The following is an 18,294-nucleotide window of genomic DNA, read 5'->3' as shown; positions in this document are numbered from 1 at the left end:
CAGAGTGGTCTACCAGGTTGGGCAAAAGGTTAGCCTCTCCAACCAAGATCTTCCTCCTGACCTAGAGGCCAGGAAATTGAAGCCTACGCAGTTACCAAGATTACTGGTCCTTCAGCAGTGAAACTAGACCTACCTAGAGGCTCCAAAATCCATCCTACTTTCTATATCTCCCAGGTGACACCAGTCCATTCCAGCCTGCTGCAGTCCACTGCCAAACCCTCACAGCCCACCCAGTTTGTGAATGGTCAACAGATTTTCACTGTGCATCATATTTTGTGGGCCCAATCCTGGTGTAGAGAGTAGAGATTATTGCTTTAGTCACAATATTCCAACAGGGAAGGCAAGCTGGCACGACCTGGATCAACAGAGTCCTTTTTCCTCCCCATTGCTATCGGGAATGCCTGCTCACCTCCAACATGCTCTGGTTCCACTGCCTCGGAGGAGGCTTTGTTGATGCCAGGTTAAACGTGGGGGCGTGCAGGCGAGAGTAAAAACCTGTCTGGCATTCTGGCCTGGGAAGAGTCCATGTTGGACTGAAAGTGGACTAGATGACCATTTTGTTTCGAGGCGTTCCTTGGAGCTTGTTTACAACTGGTTGGTACCGGTTGTCGGTGTGGATGAGGACACCTGGATATTGCGCTTTTGCTCACCTTGTCTTAGGTGAGGCGGGGTGAATCACCACAACCTTCGGCCTCTGGGTCGAGCACCCTGCAAGGTGGATGGACAGGACCTGGCTAAAATTCACATCTGTTATCCTAACAAACCTCTAGTTAGTGACTTTTTGAATCTTATTGATTCTTTTAACTTTGTTCAGTTTGTGTCAGGTCCAGAGCAGGGACACACATTAGATCTTGTTTTATCCTGTGGGCTTCCAGTTGTTAATATGGAGATATGTGATGCGCTGTTTTCTGATCATATGCCTGTTGTGTTTGAGATCCTGCTCCCCTTTCAAACTGTTAAACAATGTGTACCTGCACGGTGTTGTCATTCTTTTAATTCTTCTACTGCTGTACAATTCTGTGCTGCTTTTAATAATACTCCTGAGTTATTTTTAGATGCCTCTAACTGTTTTAATGTTGAGGGGTTAACATCTTTATTTAACGTAACTTGCCATAATATCCTGGATAGTGTCGCACCTTTCAGAACCATGTGCTCTAAACCTAAACCTGCACCCTGGATAAATACCATCACTCGTGTTGCCAGGTGTGAGATTAGGAGAGCTGAGTGGAAGAAAGACAAGTTACATGTATCTTTTGAAATTGTGAAGAATAGCCTAAGTGTTTATCAGAGAACTGTAAAAGCTGAGAAGACAAAATATCTCTCAGCCATTATTTTAAACAACTGTACCAGAGCTCATGTTCTTTTTAGCTTTTAATGCTGTTCACAATCCCTCACAGCCTACATGTCCTGTTGAGTCCCCTGAAAGGTGTGAATTATTTTTACATTGTTTTTTGTGGATAGGATTAAAAATATTAGAGCACTTATATCACCTCCATCTTGTGATCCATCCATTAGTGCTACATGCTCTGCTGCTTTTAACCAATTTGAGCCATTTTCACTTTCCTTTTTAGAGGGGATTATAGGCCATATGAAATGTTCATCCTGTCCTAGCAATTTTATCCCTCCTCGATTTTTTAAAGAGATCTTTCATACCATTGGACCAGTGGTTCAGGAAATTTTAAATGTTAGTCTGACCACTGGTGTTGTGCCTGAGACCTTTAAGCATGCTGTGGTGCAACCATTAATTAAAAAACCTAACCTGGGTCCCTTGATTCTGTCTAACTTCAGACCAATATCTAAGTTACCATTTCTTTCAAAAGTACTGGAGAAAACTGTCCTTGTACAGCTCCAATCTTACTTAGATGCACATGTGTCAGGATCCATTTCACTGGACTTCCGTTTTCTTTTATTTTGGAGGATCCTGACAGGAACTGGTTTTTGGTTATTTCTGTTTCCTTTACATTGACCTAATTTGTTGATTGTTTTCACCTGTTTCTTGTTTTGTGCCCGGCCTTTATATACCTTGGTTGTTCCTTGTTTTAGTTGCCAGGTTGTCTGTTATGTTTTGTTCCTAGTTCCTGCCAAGACATCGATTGAGCCTATCTGATTCTCGTTTTCTTTTGGAATTTTGTTTCTGGATTACCTTTGTTCCCTCAGCTCTAAGTTAAGTATTCTGCTTCCTTCATTTTGTTTTCTGTTCTCCTCCCATGTCCCCTGTTCTTTTGTCGCTGTCTCGTGCCATGTTCTATGCCCTTGTGTTTTCACGTCCTGATTCCCTGTAGCCTTGCTTCTGTTTCCCTGAGTGTCTGGTGCATCTCCTTTAATTGTGTGTGACCCTGTCCCTCTTGCCCTGTTAGCCTTGTGTCTATTTTTCTGTACTTTATGTAGGCTGGTGTGTCTCCCTCTTTGTGTGTGTGTGTGACCCAGTCTACCTCATGTCCTGACTCCCTGTCTCTATGCTCGTGTTTCCTTGTAGTCTGGTGCGTCTCCCCAGTTGTGTGTGACCCAGACTACCTCGTGTTGTAACTCCCTTGTTGTGTTCTTGTTCTCTTGTGGTCTGGTGCGTCTCCCAAGTAGTGTGTGTGACCCAGCCCTTCATGCCCTGATTCCTTGTTCTCTTGTTCAAGTGTCTGTGTGATCTGGTGCGTCTCCCCCTGGTGTGTGTGACCCAGATCCCTCCGGCCTTGTGCTCTCGTGTCCATGTCAATTCAATTCAATTCAATTTTATTTGTATAGCGCCAAATCACAATACAAATCATCTCAAGGCACTTTACAAAAACTAAAACTAAAAACCCAACAATTCCCTTATGAGCAGTCAGTGTCCTATGTTCATGTTTTCACGTAGACCCTCGTGCTTTGTTTCCTTGTGTCCTGTTCATGTTTTTGTCCTAGTTACACTGCCTAGACCTGTCCCCTTTTGCCTTGAGTTTTGTTCTTGTTTTTCCTAGTCCAGTTAATAAAGTCTTGGGTGGAACTATAAGTACCTGTGTGGGCAAATCTTTGGTCCGAAACTTATATCCGTTTCCCCAGTCCTGACAACATGGCATTCTTGAGGTGTTCCAGTCTGGTTTTAAAGCTCTCCACAGCACTGAATCCACCCTCTTAAAAGTTTTCAATGATCGCTTAATAACTACTGACTCAGGCAATTTTGCCATTCTACTGCTTTTAGATCTCACAGCTGCATTTGATACTGTGAATCATTCCCTTCTCATATATCATCTGCAACACAGTGTGGGGATTTCCGGTTCTGCCCTGAGTTGGTTCAGATCTTACCTGATGGACAGATGTTTTTCTGTTGGTCTTGGTAACACTGTATCCTCATCAGCAGTCCTCACATGTGGGGTCCCACAAGGATATATTCTTGGGCCTTTATTTTTACTTTACCTTCTGCCATTGGGATCCATTATTAGGAAGCATAGAATGTCTTTACATTCCAACACTTTAACACCACTTTTGGAATTCCTGGAGGATGTTAAAGCATGGATGGCAGTCTTAATGACACTAAAACTGAAGTGCTGGTATTTGGACCTAGTGGAGCCTGTGTTGACCCTTTCCCTGAGACGTGTTCCCTTAAATTTTATGTAAAACCAACTGCTAGAAACCTGGGTGTTTTATTGGACAGTGATTTTTAAACTGGATAAACAAATTAACTCTGTCAAAGCTAGCTTTTTCAGCTCAGGCTCTTGTCCAAGGTCAAGCCGTTTTTAACAAGAAAAGATCTTGAAAAGGTTATACACTTTTATTTCAAGCTGGCTTGATTATTGTAATGCCCTCTATGTTGGTGTTGGCCAGGACTCGATTGCAAGGTTGCAACTGGTCCAAAATGCTGCTACGTTTTTTTTTAATGGGAACACATAAACGGGAACACATAATTCCTGTCTTAGCATCCTTACACTGGCTCCCTGTGCAGTTCGGGGTCAAATTTAAAGTATTGTTAATGGCCTACAAAGCCCTGAATAATTTAGCACTTCAATACATTCCGCCCTCTTAAGTTTTCAATTATTGCTTAACTACTGACTCAGGGAATTTTGCCGTTCTTCTTTTTTATCTCACAGCTGCATAGGTCTGGTGAGTAGCTTTTACTTACAGTACCTAAATCTTGGATGAAGAGTCGCAGCCCCTAAACTTTGGAATGAGTTGCCCCTGTACATCAGGCAGACACCGACTCTTCCTATTTTTAAATCTCACCTTAAGACCTTTTTATACACATTGGCATTTAATACTGAGTGAGGTATCAGTCTCCCTGTTTTTATTTTATGTTTCTATGCCTGCAGCTATTTTAGAATTGTACAGCAATGATAACAGCAACTAAGTTTTGTTAAATGTGCTTTAAAAATAAATTTGACTTGACTCTGTTCAAAGTTATTGGTGTTTTTCAGACCCCTGCCTGTTAAAGGTTCCTTGAGGACTACTGGAAGTTCGGACCTAGCCTTCTTTTTATGAACTCTCCCTTCAGAACTTATGCTGTTTGTTTTCTCCCTGGTTTGCTTGTTTGACTGTTTATGCAATGCTTAGTGAGTGTATTATCACAGCATTCTACATGCAGAAAAAGGTGCATGTCAGTGGTAAGTGATTGTCAGACATTTACATCTCACATTTCCAATTTCCAGTGGAAAGTGCTGTTTATTTACAACAACCTAAACTCTGTCTTGTGTGTGGGCCCAATGCTACTGTAGATCTCTTACCTGACAGTACCAGGACCACTAGGGTGGAAAGGGAGAATATGATTTGTATTTAGGTGGATAGAGGTTCAATGGTTAGAAATTTTGCTTCACAAAAGTTGGTTTGAGGCATTTATTTCTGGAGTTTGCATGTTCTCCCTTTCTCCTTGGGTTTTTTCTGGGTACTCAAGTTTCCTATAAATAATACACGTTTATGGAGTCCTGACTGAAAACAGACTTATCTGCTTGGAGGCCACTCTTGATTACCGGAATGTGAAATATATTTATCCTGTTACATCTCAGTCTGGACTATCCAATACCATTGTTTTCACAGCAAAATGATAAGTTTTCGAAGTAGTTGACTTTTAATTAAAAATGCATTTTCAAAATAAATATGTTTTAATAATTACACTAAAAACAACAGAAAGACAATTCAGATTTTAAACATTTTACAGCAAGAATAAATATATTAATGTGAAAATATACTAAAAATGTGTAGCTGTACAAATTCACAAAAAAGTCTTAAATACAAATTGAATGTTGTCACCATGAGAGGAGCAAGAGGAGGGGTTTGGGCACAGAGCTAGCAGACAGCCTTGAGACTGAATCAGGCCACTAGTTTGAGGGTGGTACCACGGATCAGTTCCATATACAGCACTGGTACTGCTAGTACTAACAAAAACACAGGCAAGATTCATAAAAAGATCTGTGTTGTGGAGGGTAGCTTTACCGTAGCTTTAGGCTGTCATTGATAGGAAGAGTCTTTAGTATGGCTTAGCATAAAGGTTTTAACGCAAAATAGCATTGCATAAAAGTGAAAACCATAGAGAAAAAGAGGTCTTGACCTGTCTCCTGTCCCTTATGACAAAGCCTTGCACATACTAGTTATAGTACAGTACTATGAATGAATAATGAATAAAAATTTGTGCACATAAATCAGTCATTCATTCCTTCAACTGAGTTACTGCAAGAGCTGAAGTTACAGGTTGCTGTAGCTAATCCTGAGTTACAGCAGAATGTTTCAGTACAGATGTTCTTACTTTATTGATTCAGTTCCCTCTAATGAATATCTCTAGGTCAGTGATGTCATCTGTCTTTGTACTACCTTACTCACTGTTACAATCTTTGTAACACTCAGTTCACTGTTTGGGTGTTGTTTAAGCACTCCTTGTTCACTCTTCGTTGGCCAGTTTTGGTTGGTGCACACATTACTGAATGAAATAATGAAAGAATGTGCTTTCTGTCTGTGAAACATGAGTATATTGTCCTTAAGGTTTTAGTGTAATTTTGGATATCATTTAATCATATTTTTCAGGATTGTTTTGATTCTTTTGAGCCTTTTAAGAGTACAAATTACTCATTTGAAGACAAGAGTTATTAAGAGAGCACAAATGACTAATTCATTCATATGTTATATCAAGGGCATCATTAATAATTGTTAGACAAAAATTATTAACTTGAGAGCACATATAACAAATTCAAACACACCCACCAGGCTTAACAGAAGTAAATATTATTTCTGTGGTCCAAACTGTCCTCTGTACTGCTGTGATGCAGCAGGCTACAGGCAAAATATATTAATTAAATACTAACCATACGCAGTGCTATATTACATTATAATACATACATTATATGGCAACACATACTGCATTACAGTGACCTTAAAACATGTATTTCAAATTTATACCAATGCAAATTATGATGCCCCTTTGTCACTCGCTATTAAATATTTACCTTGTGACTTTAATGAACTGAATGTCCTATTTTTCCTTCATCACAGAACTTTATAAAGGCTTGTCAAAATTCAGGTCCTTTTCTCATATAGTAACAGTGTAAGATTAAAGGAAGGATTTGATTTGTGGTAAGTGGTGAAACCCTAATAAACTAAGAAACAGTCCAATACATGGGTACGAAGACATGTTAGTGCTTGGGTTATAATCAGATAACACTGTGGCAGTTCACCACCCACAGACCAGAGGCCACAGCTTGATTCACTCTTCACTGTATTAGGTCTGAGTTGAGCAGTGGCAACAAGACTCCTTCAGTCCTCAATATGATGTGTCTTTGGGCAGCCCATGAGTTCATTGCCCCATTTAAAATATGAAAAACATCACATCATTCCCACACATTGGGTTTTCTATTGGTTAGCAAGCCCCCTATGAATCCCTCACCGCCTTGTGAGAAATGCGGGAATGTCAAAGCACTGTCATTCAGTCCTTTTTCTCAAAAAACAACAAAAAAAATGTAATCTCTGGACAGAACACAGTTGAAGAGTACAAATAAAACTTACCTTAACACTCCATATAAATATAATAATAAACAATACTGAAAATGTTCTATAAATTAAATGTAGTGTACTAGACAACTGATGTCTAATAAGCATATACACATATTTTTATGATGAACTGCCCTGTTTTAGAGGACTATTTCTTTGGAGCACCCCCAAAGCCCTTAAATAAAGAATCTGGAAGGTTATGGATTTCTGTGGTGAGGTGTTGATCTGATCTAAGATTAGCTAGTTTAGTTACTTGTTTGTATACACCTACAGTAGTATTCCCTTCAGACAGTCTGGTCTCAAGATATTTTGTGAAAAGAACACAATGCCTGAAAAATGTGCCTTCTAAACTTATAAAACTAATCTGTTTTCTCATCAGGGAAGGGTCACATGAAGGCGGCAGGAACAGAAAAAAGTGCTAGTTTGTTTCCTTTAACCTTAATAAAAAAATTTCCAACCATAATTAATGCTAATTGTTTTGTAAATGGCCAACCCAAGTTTAACAATGACTAAATTCTATTTTGCCAAAAGCATTACCTAATCTTTTACCCAGTTCTTGCCACTGTCATGTGATTCCATCCACAAGGGGAGAAAGACATCTTCACATTACTCGTCACCACTGCACCTAACCTGTGTCAACAGTCACTTCAGGAAACTCAGATAGTTTTTAGGTATATTCCTACACCACCTGGAGTCAGTCCATATAGTAGAAACAAACGTCACATCATGTCATAAAAAGGTTTTTGGACCTGCTGTTCAGTTCAAGCACAACAGTCACTCAGTCTCTTCTCTCAGGGACTGGAGATCCGCTTCTGCTGCACCACCCCATGAAGCTGTGGTCACCAGTTTTTCTTGTTAAGAAGTGCTCAACATGTTTATATCCCCAGCAGACCAGCATCCAGTGAAGGGTTAGATGAAGTGATTTCTTCTCCGTTTTACCCACGAATAGAATGGGATTGAGACATTTCCCAACCACATGCCAGTGGTGCATTCGTTTTGTTTTAAATAATAGTGTTGTTTTATGTAGCAGCAATATACACTGTTGATGTACTTATATTATGTGTATATATTAATATCTTTAGGCAGCAACCAGACAGTTGCAAGATCTACATTTAGAATGTCCTGCCATGTGTTGTCGTTCTAGTCCTTGCAGGGAATGCATCCTCAGGTTTCAAAGTGCTGTGCCAAAAACAGTTCCTTCATAAGAGTGTTGCTGGTCTCATCTCCTTGGTTTGTCACATCTGTGGAGAACAATACAAAATCTGTTGAGTCACAAGCAGCAAAATTGGTTTTGCATAATCACATCTCACAGAATATAACAGGCAGAATGCATTGCACACAAAAGCTCCATGCAGAAAAGACAGGGGCAGAACATTTAGTAGAAGAGGACAGTTGAAGACAGGTTGTGAGCAAGACAATCTGGGTAAGATCTCACTTCTTTTTTGGTGAATATAAATACTAACTCTGTCATCTATGACACTCTGACTATCATAGATGACAGAGTTAGTATTTGGTCTCGTGTCACTACACTCTCAGCTTAGATCAGGGCGTTGGGTTATTGCCCTTAGGTCCCCTCCACCCTCTCTCCTGTGCACTGAGCAGCCTGTACGAATCATGGCAGTGGTCACTGTGAGTTGGTCTCTCAATCCAAAGCAGTGTGGGGTGGCACAGGGGTCAGAGGTCAGGGAAGGGGTTGGATAAGGACAGGTCTTGTTACCTAGAGGTATCAGTCTAGGCACCTTTCTGTTGGGCTCTGTGCTGCACACAGGCTGGGTCATTTTTAGTCATAAACAACCCATAGGTAAGAGCCAGTAACTTTTCAATGCATGTAGCATCAACACGCAGTCATCTGCAAACCTTTGTCATCATAAAAGGCCATGGAGTTTTTTCTTTTTTTATGGAATTCACCTTAACTCAAGGCCCACTATGCCACTAGGTAAAGTTTTCCTCTGTTAACTTTAGCCCTTCCTTCATCAGAGCCTGGACTTCTCAGAGTGAAAATTATTTCAAATTCTGTAATAAAGCCAGCAAAACCTCTAAGGAAAAGGTACGAAGCTGTTTTGTCAGGGTTCTGTTTTCTTCATCAAGAATTCATTTCCAAGCTCATGTTTTGTTTGTATTTATCAAGATACTTGTTTTTGATCTTTGCAACTCACATTATAGTTTAACATGTAACAGAGACTCTTGACCAGAGGTATGTGGTACGCACCAGTCGGCCATCATGCTGCTTTGAAAGATTACATTTTAAGTCAAATTTTATTGGAACTACTTTTTGCTGAAGGAACAGTCCATTTGAAAGCTATTTGTAGTGAAGTCTATGGATTGTCAGGAGTAATGAAAAACATTGGGTGCATTTTTTAAATTTTTTTGAGCAGCACAAATTAAGTTGCATTAACCTCCATTGCATTATGGTGGCTGTAAGTGGATTTCTATTAAAACTCTGCAAAGACAAATACAACAAGAGGTAAGTGAGAAAATCTGGATAAAACAAAGGTTTATATGCTGATCCATAGATTGGGGCTTTTAAACTCATCTTAGACCTATAACAACCTTTTAAAACCCACAACATTTCGGTGGTAATCTCAAGATATCAACTCTTAAATGCGATGTAGCTGTCACATCTGACAATGCAAGCACAGGAAAGCATGGAGCTGCCACATTCCCATCTACAAATACCAACACCACATAAAGAGCAGGGCATAGCATGCATTTCTCAGCAGGAAATCCATCTTTGCTGGAGCTGCAAAGATGGGTGGAGACATGGGTTTAAAAAAATGTTTTTAAAAAGGGGGATTGAAGATACGTTGTTTATCATGACATGTATGGTAAACAAACCTGCAAGTTTTTTCGTTTAACTCAAGTTGCCTGGACTTGCAGTCTAATTGTGTGAATTTGCAGGAACATTTACAGGTGAGAGGGTCCTGCACAAACAAGCGCTTTCTTCTCTCTGAGCAAGGTGCACAGTGGCTGCAAGGGAAGCAAAAAGGGAGGGAGAGAGAGAGAGAGAGATCTAAGCTATAGAGCGAATTCTGCAGAAAAGGCAGACACAGAAACTCATGCACCCCACCCCACCCAACCACCACCACCCTCAATCCTGGCCCGTCATCACACTCTTCACCAAGATTGCATCTGCAATGACAAAATGTGTGTGATGGTTTACACAAAAGAGGATTTCTCTTTAAGATTTGATGTTTCAGCTATCACACTAATCCCACCACTTTAGCAGCCTCGCACCCTTTGGCCCTCTATAACTGAAGCGACTATTGATGCTGCATTTTCGGAAACAGCAAGGTGAATCTACCCAGTTAAACAAGCTTAAGCCACCATACTTACAGCTTTCTACTTAAGCAACAATAAAAACCTTTCTGTAAACTAATGAATCCTAAATGCTGACATAATCCTGTACTAGAAGTACAGAGGTAATTTCACTGCAAAGCCTTCAGACAAGCAGGCGGAGCCAACCTTTCCCAGCACTTTTTAAGAAACCCCTATAGGCTACTAGCAGCATGGGATTAATCAAAGACAGCACAGTTACCCATAAGAGGCTCATAAAGATGAAAAATAAACATCTAATAGTTTGAAGGTAGGGTAGACACCATAGTTGTTGCAGTATCTGTTAACAGAGCTGAGGTTATGAGATGGAAGGTCACCCCAGAGACACAATAAGAACAGAACTAGATATATATGGAAGGTTGCTATGGGGCAACAAGGAGCTCTGCTTTGTCTCACAGAACTGATTTGAACAGCACACATCTAAGCAAAGGGATCAATTCTGTATCACCTTCTAGACATCCTATGTGAAAACAGGAGCAAAACAACCCAAAGCAGAACTTATCGGTGAACCTCTCAAGGCTACAACGATCTTAAGCTAAACACACTGTGTGTCTGTACATCTGTACTTTAATTCTGGACTGTAGCTGTTACAGCTATCTGTCATCTCAAAAAAAGGAAACATGGCAACAGATTAAAAAAACCCTGACCAGAAGTAAGAGCAGCAGGCCCTTATCAGTGCAGCACACAGCCTTAAAGATCAACATCTATCACAAAGAGTGTGACAAATGCCAACGTACTTTAATGTTTTTGGCATAGAAATGAGAGGAGATGCAGTTGCAAGGACCCAGGTAACAACTGGAACCTTGTACAATGGATTGGTTTTAGAAGATACCAAAATGTACTTTGATATCAACTACCAATAAAGGTCACACACTGATGCCAAGACACAGTGCAGCACTACTCTGGCCTCAACAATCGTGTTAGTGTCTCTACTGTTTTGCTTTTACCCTGACAAACAGGAGAAAAAGCTGGAAAAGGAGATAGGACACCTGAGAAGATGCAAGGACAGGCATTCAGGGGCTAGAGTTGAACAGGAAGTAATCAACCAACAATAAATCTGCACTAATCTAGTCTTCTCATTAGCTAGCAGAGGATATTCAGTCACTGGATATGACTGAATTAGATGTATCAGGATGTGTGTTCCTGTAACTGCATGACTGAGTCCATCCTCTTTAAAGCAGCTCCACTCCACCCTGCTGCAGGCGTAAACTAGCTGCCTACGTGCACACTGGCAGGCAGAGTTCCAACAAGGCTGGATAGAGCTCAGCTAACCCAAGCCCCGTGACAAACGGATTTGACTTTGCTAACATGATTCCATCTCTCCATCAGGTTTTAAATCTTTTATCCAATTAAACAACCTGGCCTGCCACTCAGAAGCCTCAAGAACCGCAAAGCAGATGCAAACATGTCAAACACATACAGCTCTGTATCAGCCATGACAGTGAGATAGTTCACTAACTATGAGGTCTTAGCTCCTCTCCGAGCTCACCCTCTGTTTACATTACTAAAAATAAAAATAGGTTAACTGCATGACACCTGTTGCTATGATTAGACTGTGGATATAACCAAGGGCTGAGGGTCAGGTTTGTGCAATTGGAGTCAGAATGCAGACAGCAGCGGGTGGTCTGAAGCTAGACCTCAGTCTTTCACGATGTTACAGCTGCACCATAAAGCCCAAACCCACTGCCATAAAAAGAGCACATGTTAAGCATGAAATCCCTGGAAAGACAGGTGGAAGATAACACCAGAAGACCCTACTCTCCAGCCCAATCATCTACAGGAAATATAATGACAATTTTTCACTAGTTAAATGATATACTTACACTTCCTAAAACTGTGGCATCACTAAGCACAACTGAATTGACCTGAAAGGCCCATGACCTTACATTTCAACCTCTAATTTTCCTCCAGTATGACTACAAGTCACCAACCAAAGTCATGTTGCTTGTAAAAATCCCTGATTTTCTATTTCATAGTTAGTCCCCCTTAGAATGCTTTAGAACAAATGACAAAAACAGGACACGTACTTACTATTCTTTCTTTACTTGAACATCTGGCTTTACTCTGAAATAAAAAAAGCAAGATGATTTAGATGTTTTCTTTTATTTCATTACTGTTATTGTGTGTGAGAGAATGTAAGGTCTACAGTCTCTTACCTGCAAACACACTTTTGATGCTCTGTGAAACTTAAGTCAATAATATGTTGAATTTTCATTGGTCTATACCGCATTACCTTTAATTGAAAAAGAGCACACAAGGCAAACTTTAGATTAAAATAAGAACAGTGAAAACCCTGCCTGCTCTGTAACTGGGCAGCCTGAAGGCATGAACTGAACATCCTTATAGCAAACATCAGTGCTAGACAGAGAGCCTTGTCAGAGGCCAAGACAGGCTTTGACAATATGAATATGGCAGTAAACTGTTTGTACCAAGGTAAAAAAATACATCTGACATGCCATGAATCACTGAGTCACTTTTCTCTGCTGTGCCGATGACATCCTGTTGATAACATCTTCTCGACGTCCAAAAGAAAAGCTTGACCTGAATAATTTGTTTGATTTGTGGTTAACTAAATACTCTTAACACAAGATCCACTTACTAGCTTTTTCCGGAGCTCTCAACTACATTTCAAGGTCTTCATTAGTGGCTGGAGTATTTAAGAGGATAGCTCATTTTTGCTCATTTGTCATAAGTGAGATGATAATACAAAGTTCCATACTTCACATGCTTCCATCCATTGTTGAAGATCATTAGAAGCTGCCTAAAGTCATGTCACAAATAATTTTGTACTATATACTACTTTGACGGTCAAGAACCCCGGCTCACCTGCAGTGTGACGTTGTGGGTTTCTGTGGGTACACACTCCATTGCTTCATCATTGCAGCAACCTCCACAGCGGTTGAGGACCACACAAGAAGGAATATAGGCATGTTCCGTGTCTTCTGGATACTCCTGGAAGATATCCACCAGCACCTCCCTGGGCTGACACATACTCTTGGTGAGGACCTCCGTTAGAGGAATGACTACAAAAAAATGAATAAAAAAAAACTAAATGCATATGCTTTCATCATTCATTTTTTATAAAGCCGTATATAATAATGAATTCTTATCCATCCCAATTCGCTGCCTGTTTTTTAAAATTAGGCTTATTAATTAATGCTTATTTTTTTAGTTACTTATGCTTATACAAAGCAATAAATCCCTGGAATATGTGAATGAAAAGAAAAGTTTAATTCCAACTTCACAAAAAACTCCAAGTATTGTACAATTAGGGGTAGACAACTTCAGATGTGTGACCATGCAATATTTCAAAACACAAGAAGAGAAAGTTGATTGAGTCTAGATAGAATACAAAGCCTATGACTTAACAAAGCTAGGTGGGGGTACTGTCTACCCTCGCTGCAGTTCCATCCCGTGTGCAGCCCAGAATAATCCCTCCCACAGTCCAGCAGATTGGGTTCCCAGCGACCTCTGGTTAACACCTGACCCCTGGTTTGTCAGAGCAGCCATGACCTCCGACATGCTGCGGCTGTGGCGCTAGGCTTCACCTCTGACATGTGACCCCCCAGGAAGCCCACCCCTGCGCAGGCTCGGCCACTGGACTAATACTACAGGCCAACTGTATGCCAGTAAATTTTATGATTATCTTTTAAAACTTTCTAAAAAATAATACAAAAAGGGATCCTTGAGAATTTTGATTTGAAAAGCTTCTCACAGTGGAAGCCACATTGCTTTGCTGAGTCATGCTGAAGCAAGCTACTTTTCCAGACTGTTGAGTTGAATCCTGTACTGTCACACCAAAAACTCAGTGGCGAGACATCAAATATAGAAATAAAAAAACAATACTAAAAGTGGATTACAGTGGATTGCACATATCAATAATGGTTCAGATTTCTCCAACAGGAGTGATCTGGCCATAGGTTTATCTTAGCACATAGGACAGCTTTTGACAGGTGGTCTGACAGTGTGGGTGTGTGAGGTTCAGCAACATGCAGATAGCAGACTTCCTGTTCTTTTACAAACACTAACAATAACATAGAATCTGCCCAGTGATGGTGTTTGTAGTGACTGATCTGCACATCCATCACCAACCAAAAGGTCCAACCTTGGCCTCAACACAACAGTGCCACTGTCAAAGAAACATGGGCATGTGGGCAATGGGCAATGAACTATGGCTGACGGTCTGTATATGTATTTACTGTGCTTCTTCACCACAGGCAGGTAGAAAAAAGCTGAAACTGTAAAAAAAGAACTGTAACAGCTCTGAATTGTTAAAGCCTTGACTGATTTTTGCCTTTTTTCAAATTCTAATTCAAACAACTTTTATAGTGATTCCAAAGTCGCAAATGAGACCTTTTACTGGTTGTAACTTTGGAAAACAATCCTCAGCTATTGCTAAGAAACAGAAAACCTGTTCACCTCTCAAGCTTCAAACTAATTCGGTCTGAGGTAAAGTAGAGCCAAATGTTTTTCACATGCCCACTAGGTGGCTCTAAAGCCATTTGGCCTACAAACAATGGAAAAGTAGAGGTCTTTATAGTTCTATTATGAGACTTACCCTCATTTTTACTCTTCTCCATTCCCTTGTTAATGCTGGCAGTCTGTAAGAGATGCACATCAGACCAGGTGTTAAACATTTTTCATCTGTATGTAACACTGACTTTATAAACATATCAGTTCCATTAAACAAATCCTGATCACCTGCCTCAATAACTTCTACTGTACACAACAGAGTATAAGTGTAAAATATGATTTTAATTTCATTTTCACGGGTGGCTGGCTACATCAAAAAATAATCCATGGAGCAGCCAAGAAACCAGCCTAAGGAGACCATTCACAACGGCATGAAGATATAACTTATGATCATAAAGGTGATAGAAAAAATGTTCTAAACATATACATATGCGCGCGCGCGCGCACACAATAATTTTAACAATCTATTGTCGCATGCATCAGCTGTCTTGCTAAAGACAGGCAGCTGAGACACGAGGTTGTTTTACCTTCAAAATAAAAGCGCTACTGCCTGTTGCTCAAACAGTTCGATTCCGTGTACAGAGATACAGAGTTCCGTTAACATAAAGATAAGAAAATGGTATTTTAAGTAAAAAGTGCACCCGCCTATTTAAAACTGAAAAGTCTGTTCTGTCCGCTCATACTCATCAAATTCCATGCTTTCGTTTTTTTAATAACTTATTTCGAAAATAAAAGCAGAGTCACTGCAATATTGCAACTGCTGGTGATCGTATAATAATCTGTAACGCTGCGCAGGTGTCTACAGTATGTTACAGTGGTGAAATGATATTCTTTATGCGTAACTTCCACGTCAGCGTTTTTCTTTAATAGTCAGTTTTGTTAAAACACACATTCATTTTAAATTGTTTACTTGGAGTCATTACAGTTGCTCGTTTTGTAATTACAAATGCTGGTTTAGTTTTATTTTGAAAGAGTTCGCCTGTGTTTGATCATTAAAATGGGACGTGACAAACCGGCATCCTGGGATATCTCCATTCACCTTATGCAGGCTGCTGTAACCGGCTGAGATATTGCGTGAGAAAGCGGATTGGCTTGTGTGAGAACGAGGTGGGCATCCTGCAGGGCGGCAGGACAGGAGAAACCGGGTCTCAGCTTCCATACACTCCGGGATCACCGTGAGAAAAAACACCGACTGGGTCTGACGCCTGAGGCTGAATAGCTCACAGGACTCACTTTACTGGGTTGAAACTACTCTCAGCGCTCATGTAGGCGCGCCAGGCAGAACTCCATTCAAAAACCTCTCTATTTAAGGCACACTCGGAACATATTGGTTACACTTAGCAGTAATAACGTTTAAGATACATCTCGGGCACCTGCTGATGTATTAATCAGTTCGGTAATAAATCAATCGAGCAACAATCAATAATTTAATCAAAATAACTTTAATGACGTATTCTTACACTGTAATTTAAACCAGTGAAGTGAGCCGAGGAGAAAGGAGAAAACCTATTTTTGATGTAACTATGCGCTTCGCAGTGAACAGAAAAATATGCCGAAATTTAAATGATTCTTTTACTGGATGAAGACATTCTAGGTTCTTATTTAATGAAATGTGTCTCTGCACTTACAAAGCAAACCTTAAACTGGAAGATTTTTAAATAGAATCTGGCCTTGGTGGAAAAAAAGCCTAAAAATATTACGGTTTTAACAACCACCTAATAAGACCAAGGTTTTTAGATACAAAACAAAAGAATATGCGGATGACTTATCCACACGTGATTAATTATTCTAATAAAATGTGTACATTTGTCCACATCACATCATATGTAGAGTCATAATAAATAATCTTTTTTGCAAGTTTAGTTAATAAGGATGGGAACCCATAGCTTTCATTGCGCCATATCTAATTACAATAAATGATAGAACCAGAAAGCAGCTTGGGTTTAAAGGCACATGTTAGAGAGATCATAGGTCCCTGACTAATTATTAATAACAACATTAAGTAGATGAAGTAACAGACTCACCTGTACAGTGGATAGTTCAAGAACCACTACCAAAAGGATTTGTACCAAAGTGACAACAAAGTTCATGGTTGTAATTCCACACGTCTTGAAATCTCAGCGTGTATGAGTTGAGAAAAATCAAACAAAAATCAAACGTGAACGCAATATCTCGCAGAGTCAAAAAATGAAAAATCTATATTTTAAAAACCCGCGGCATATCTTGGCTATAGCAAAAGCAAATCCATGTCTTCCACACGCGTGTGGCACGTTCACAGTGTCTCCCTGCCGCGCTCTGCAAATCTTTCCGTCCAACAAGCCTCGCTCATCCACAGACAAAGACACTCTGATACCTTCAAAAATCCACGTTGGAACCGGGACCTCTGGAAATAAAGCGATCCACCGATATCCACAGTAGTGATTTTCACAGTGTTAGCGGCGAGGGAACGGACAGATCAGCTCATCAACTTTACGCACCGGCGTTTCTGTTTTAGCTCATTGATCCCACAGTGGAGACAGGCAAAGCAGGCAATATTTGTCCATATAAAGTGATCGTTTTGCTTTCTTCTGTAAACCTTCCTCTGTGTTTTTCTTCTTTATTGTCGGCTTTGTGATTTGGATCGTCTTCTTTCCTTACTGTGACGCTCTCTGAGCGGATATCGACGGCATCTTGTCCCCGGCTCAGCGGCGGTACCGATTTCTCTCTCTCTCTAGCTCTCTCGATGTCCTCTTGGCGGCCGGTGCTCGGGTTCATGCGTTATTAAAGGTGGCCGCTGGGAGGATCCAATGGCGGGGAGGGGGTGGGGGTTGAGCTGTTCACTCACATTCGAGACGCTCTTCATTGATGACTGTGTCATCTCATAAAGTTTCAATGAAGCAACGTCACTCTTTGGGCCTGTAATATTTACGACACTGCTATGTCTTCTAATGAATAGCATACCGTAGAGGTTTGACGCATCAAAGGCCATCAATAGGGCAATGCGGGCAAGCATTCAGTGTGGCATGTAGAGAATACTTTATTCTCATATTTTAATTCAAACATTGTTTTATTTTTCTATAACTTATCATGTGTTCATGCCACAAACACATTAATAGGCTAAATAATTTACAAGTGTATAACAATGAGTAAAGTGTTGTCCTTTCACATATTTCACATATCCTCAATTCACTACTGTGATATTTCTGTTAAATTCTTTATAATTTTCTTTGTCTTAGTGATAGGGTGTGGTGATCTACAATATATATATATATATATATATTAGTGTTTCGGTTAGCTGTATGAGGTTTTCAATTTATCTCCCATAGGCAACCAAAGGGTACCTGTTAGAATCGTCATTTGCCCAGGGTTGCAAAGCCGTATCATTTTGGGTTTATGACACCAGCCTACCCAGCAGCAAAGAGCAGACCGACCTAGTAAGAGACCAGCTAAAAATAGTGGAACATATAGCTGCTAAAGAAGCAGGAGATGATGGAGACCTAAAACAGAGTAAAAAGGGAGTGAATGTTGAACTTGGATTCAGCCACTCCAAAATGTCCAGCTCCACTAAGCAGT

General features: G+C 40.3%; 1 protein-coding gene across 5 annotated transcripts; it reads right to left on the bottom strand.

Moving 5' to 3' along the window:
- Positions 1-5,037: 5,037 nt before the first annotated feature.
- LOC113122226 (vascular endothelial growth factor A-A-like) lies at positions 5,038-17,503 on the bottom strand. 5 transcript variants are annotated; one of them, XM_026293391.2, is made up of 7 exons: positions 16,767-17,503; positions 14,828-14,870; positions 13,096-13,292; positions 12,426-12,502; positions 12,301-12,333; positions 9,772-9,903; positions 5,038-8,177 (listed from the first exon to the last, which is right to left on the bottom strand). In XM_026293391.2, exons 1-7 carry the CDS (start codon positions 16,830-16,832, stop codon positions 8,156-8,158), a joined length of 570 nt encoding a protein of 189 aa, XP_026149176.1. In that variant the 5' UTR covers positions 16,833-17,503; the 3' UTR covers positions 5,038-8,155. The 5 variants fall into 5 exon arrangements, with proteins under 5 accessions (XP_026149176.1, XP_026149172.1, XP_026149175.1 ...); XM_026293387.2 differs by lacking the exons at positions 9,772-9,903; positions 16,767-17,503 and adding exons at positions 10,024-10,065; positions 15,782-15,969; XM_026293390.2 differs by lacking the exons at positions 9,772-9,903; positions 16,767-17,503 and adding an exon at positions 15,782-15,970 and having other exon boundaries at positions 12,297-12,333.
- Positions 17,504-18,294: the final 791 nt, after the last annotated feature.

This window comes from Mastacembelus armatus, chromosome 16 (genome assembly GCF_900324485.2).
Source record: "Mastacembelus armatus chromosome 16, fMasArm1.2, whole genome shotgun sequence".
NCBI lineage: Eukaryota > Metazoa > Chordata > Actinopteri > Synbranchiformes > Mastacembelidae > Mastacembelus > Mastacembelus armatus.
This window is presented reverse-complemented; position numbering and strand designations above follow the sequence as displayed.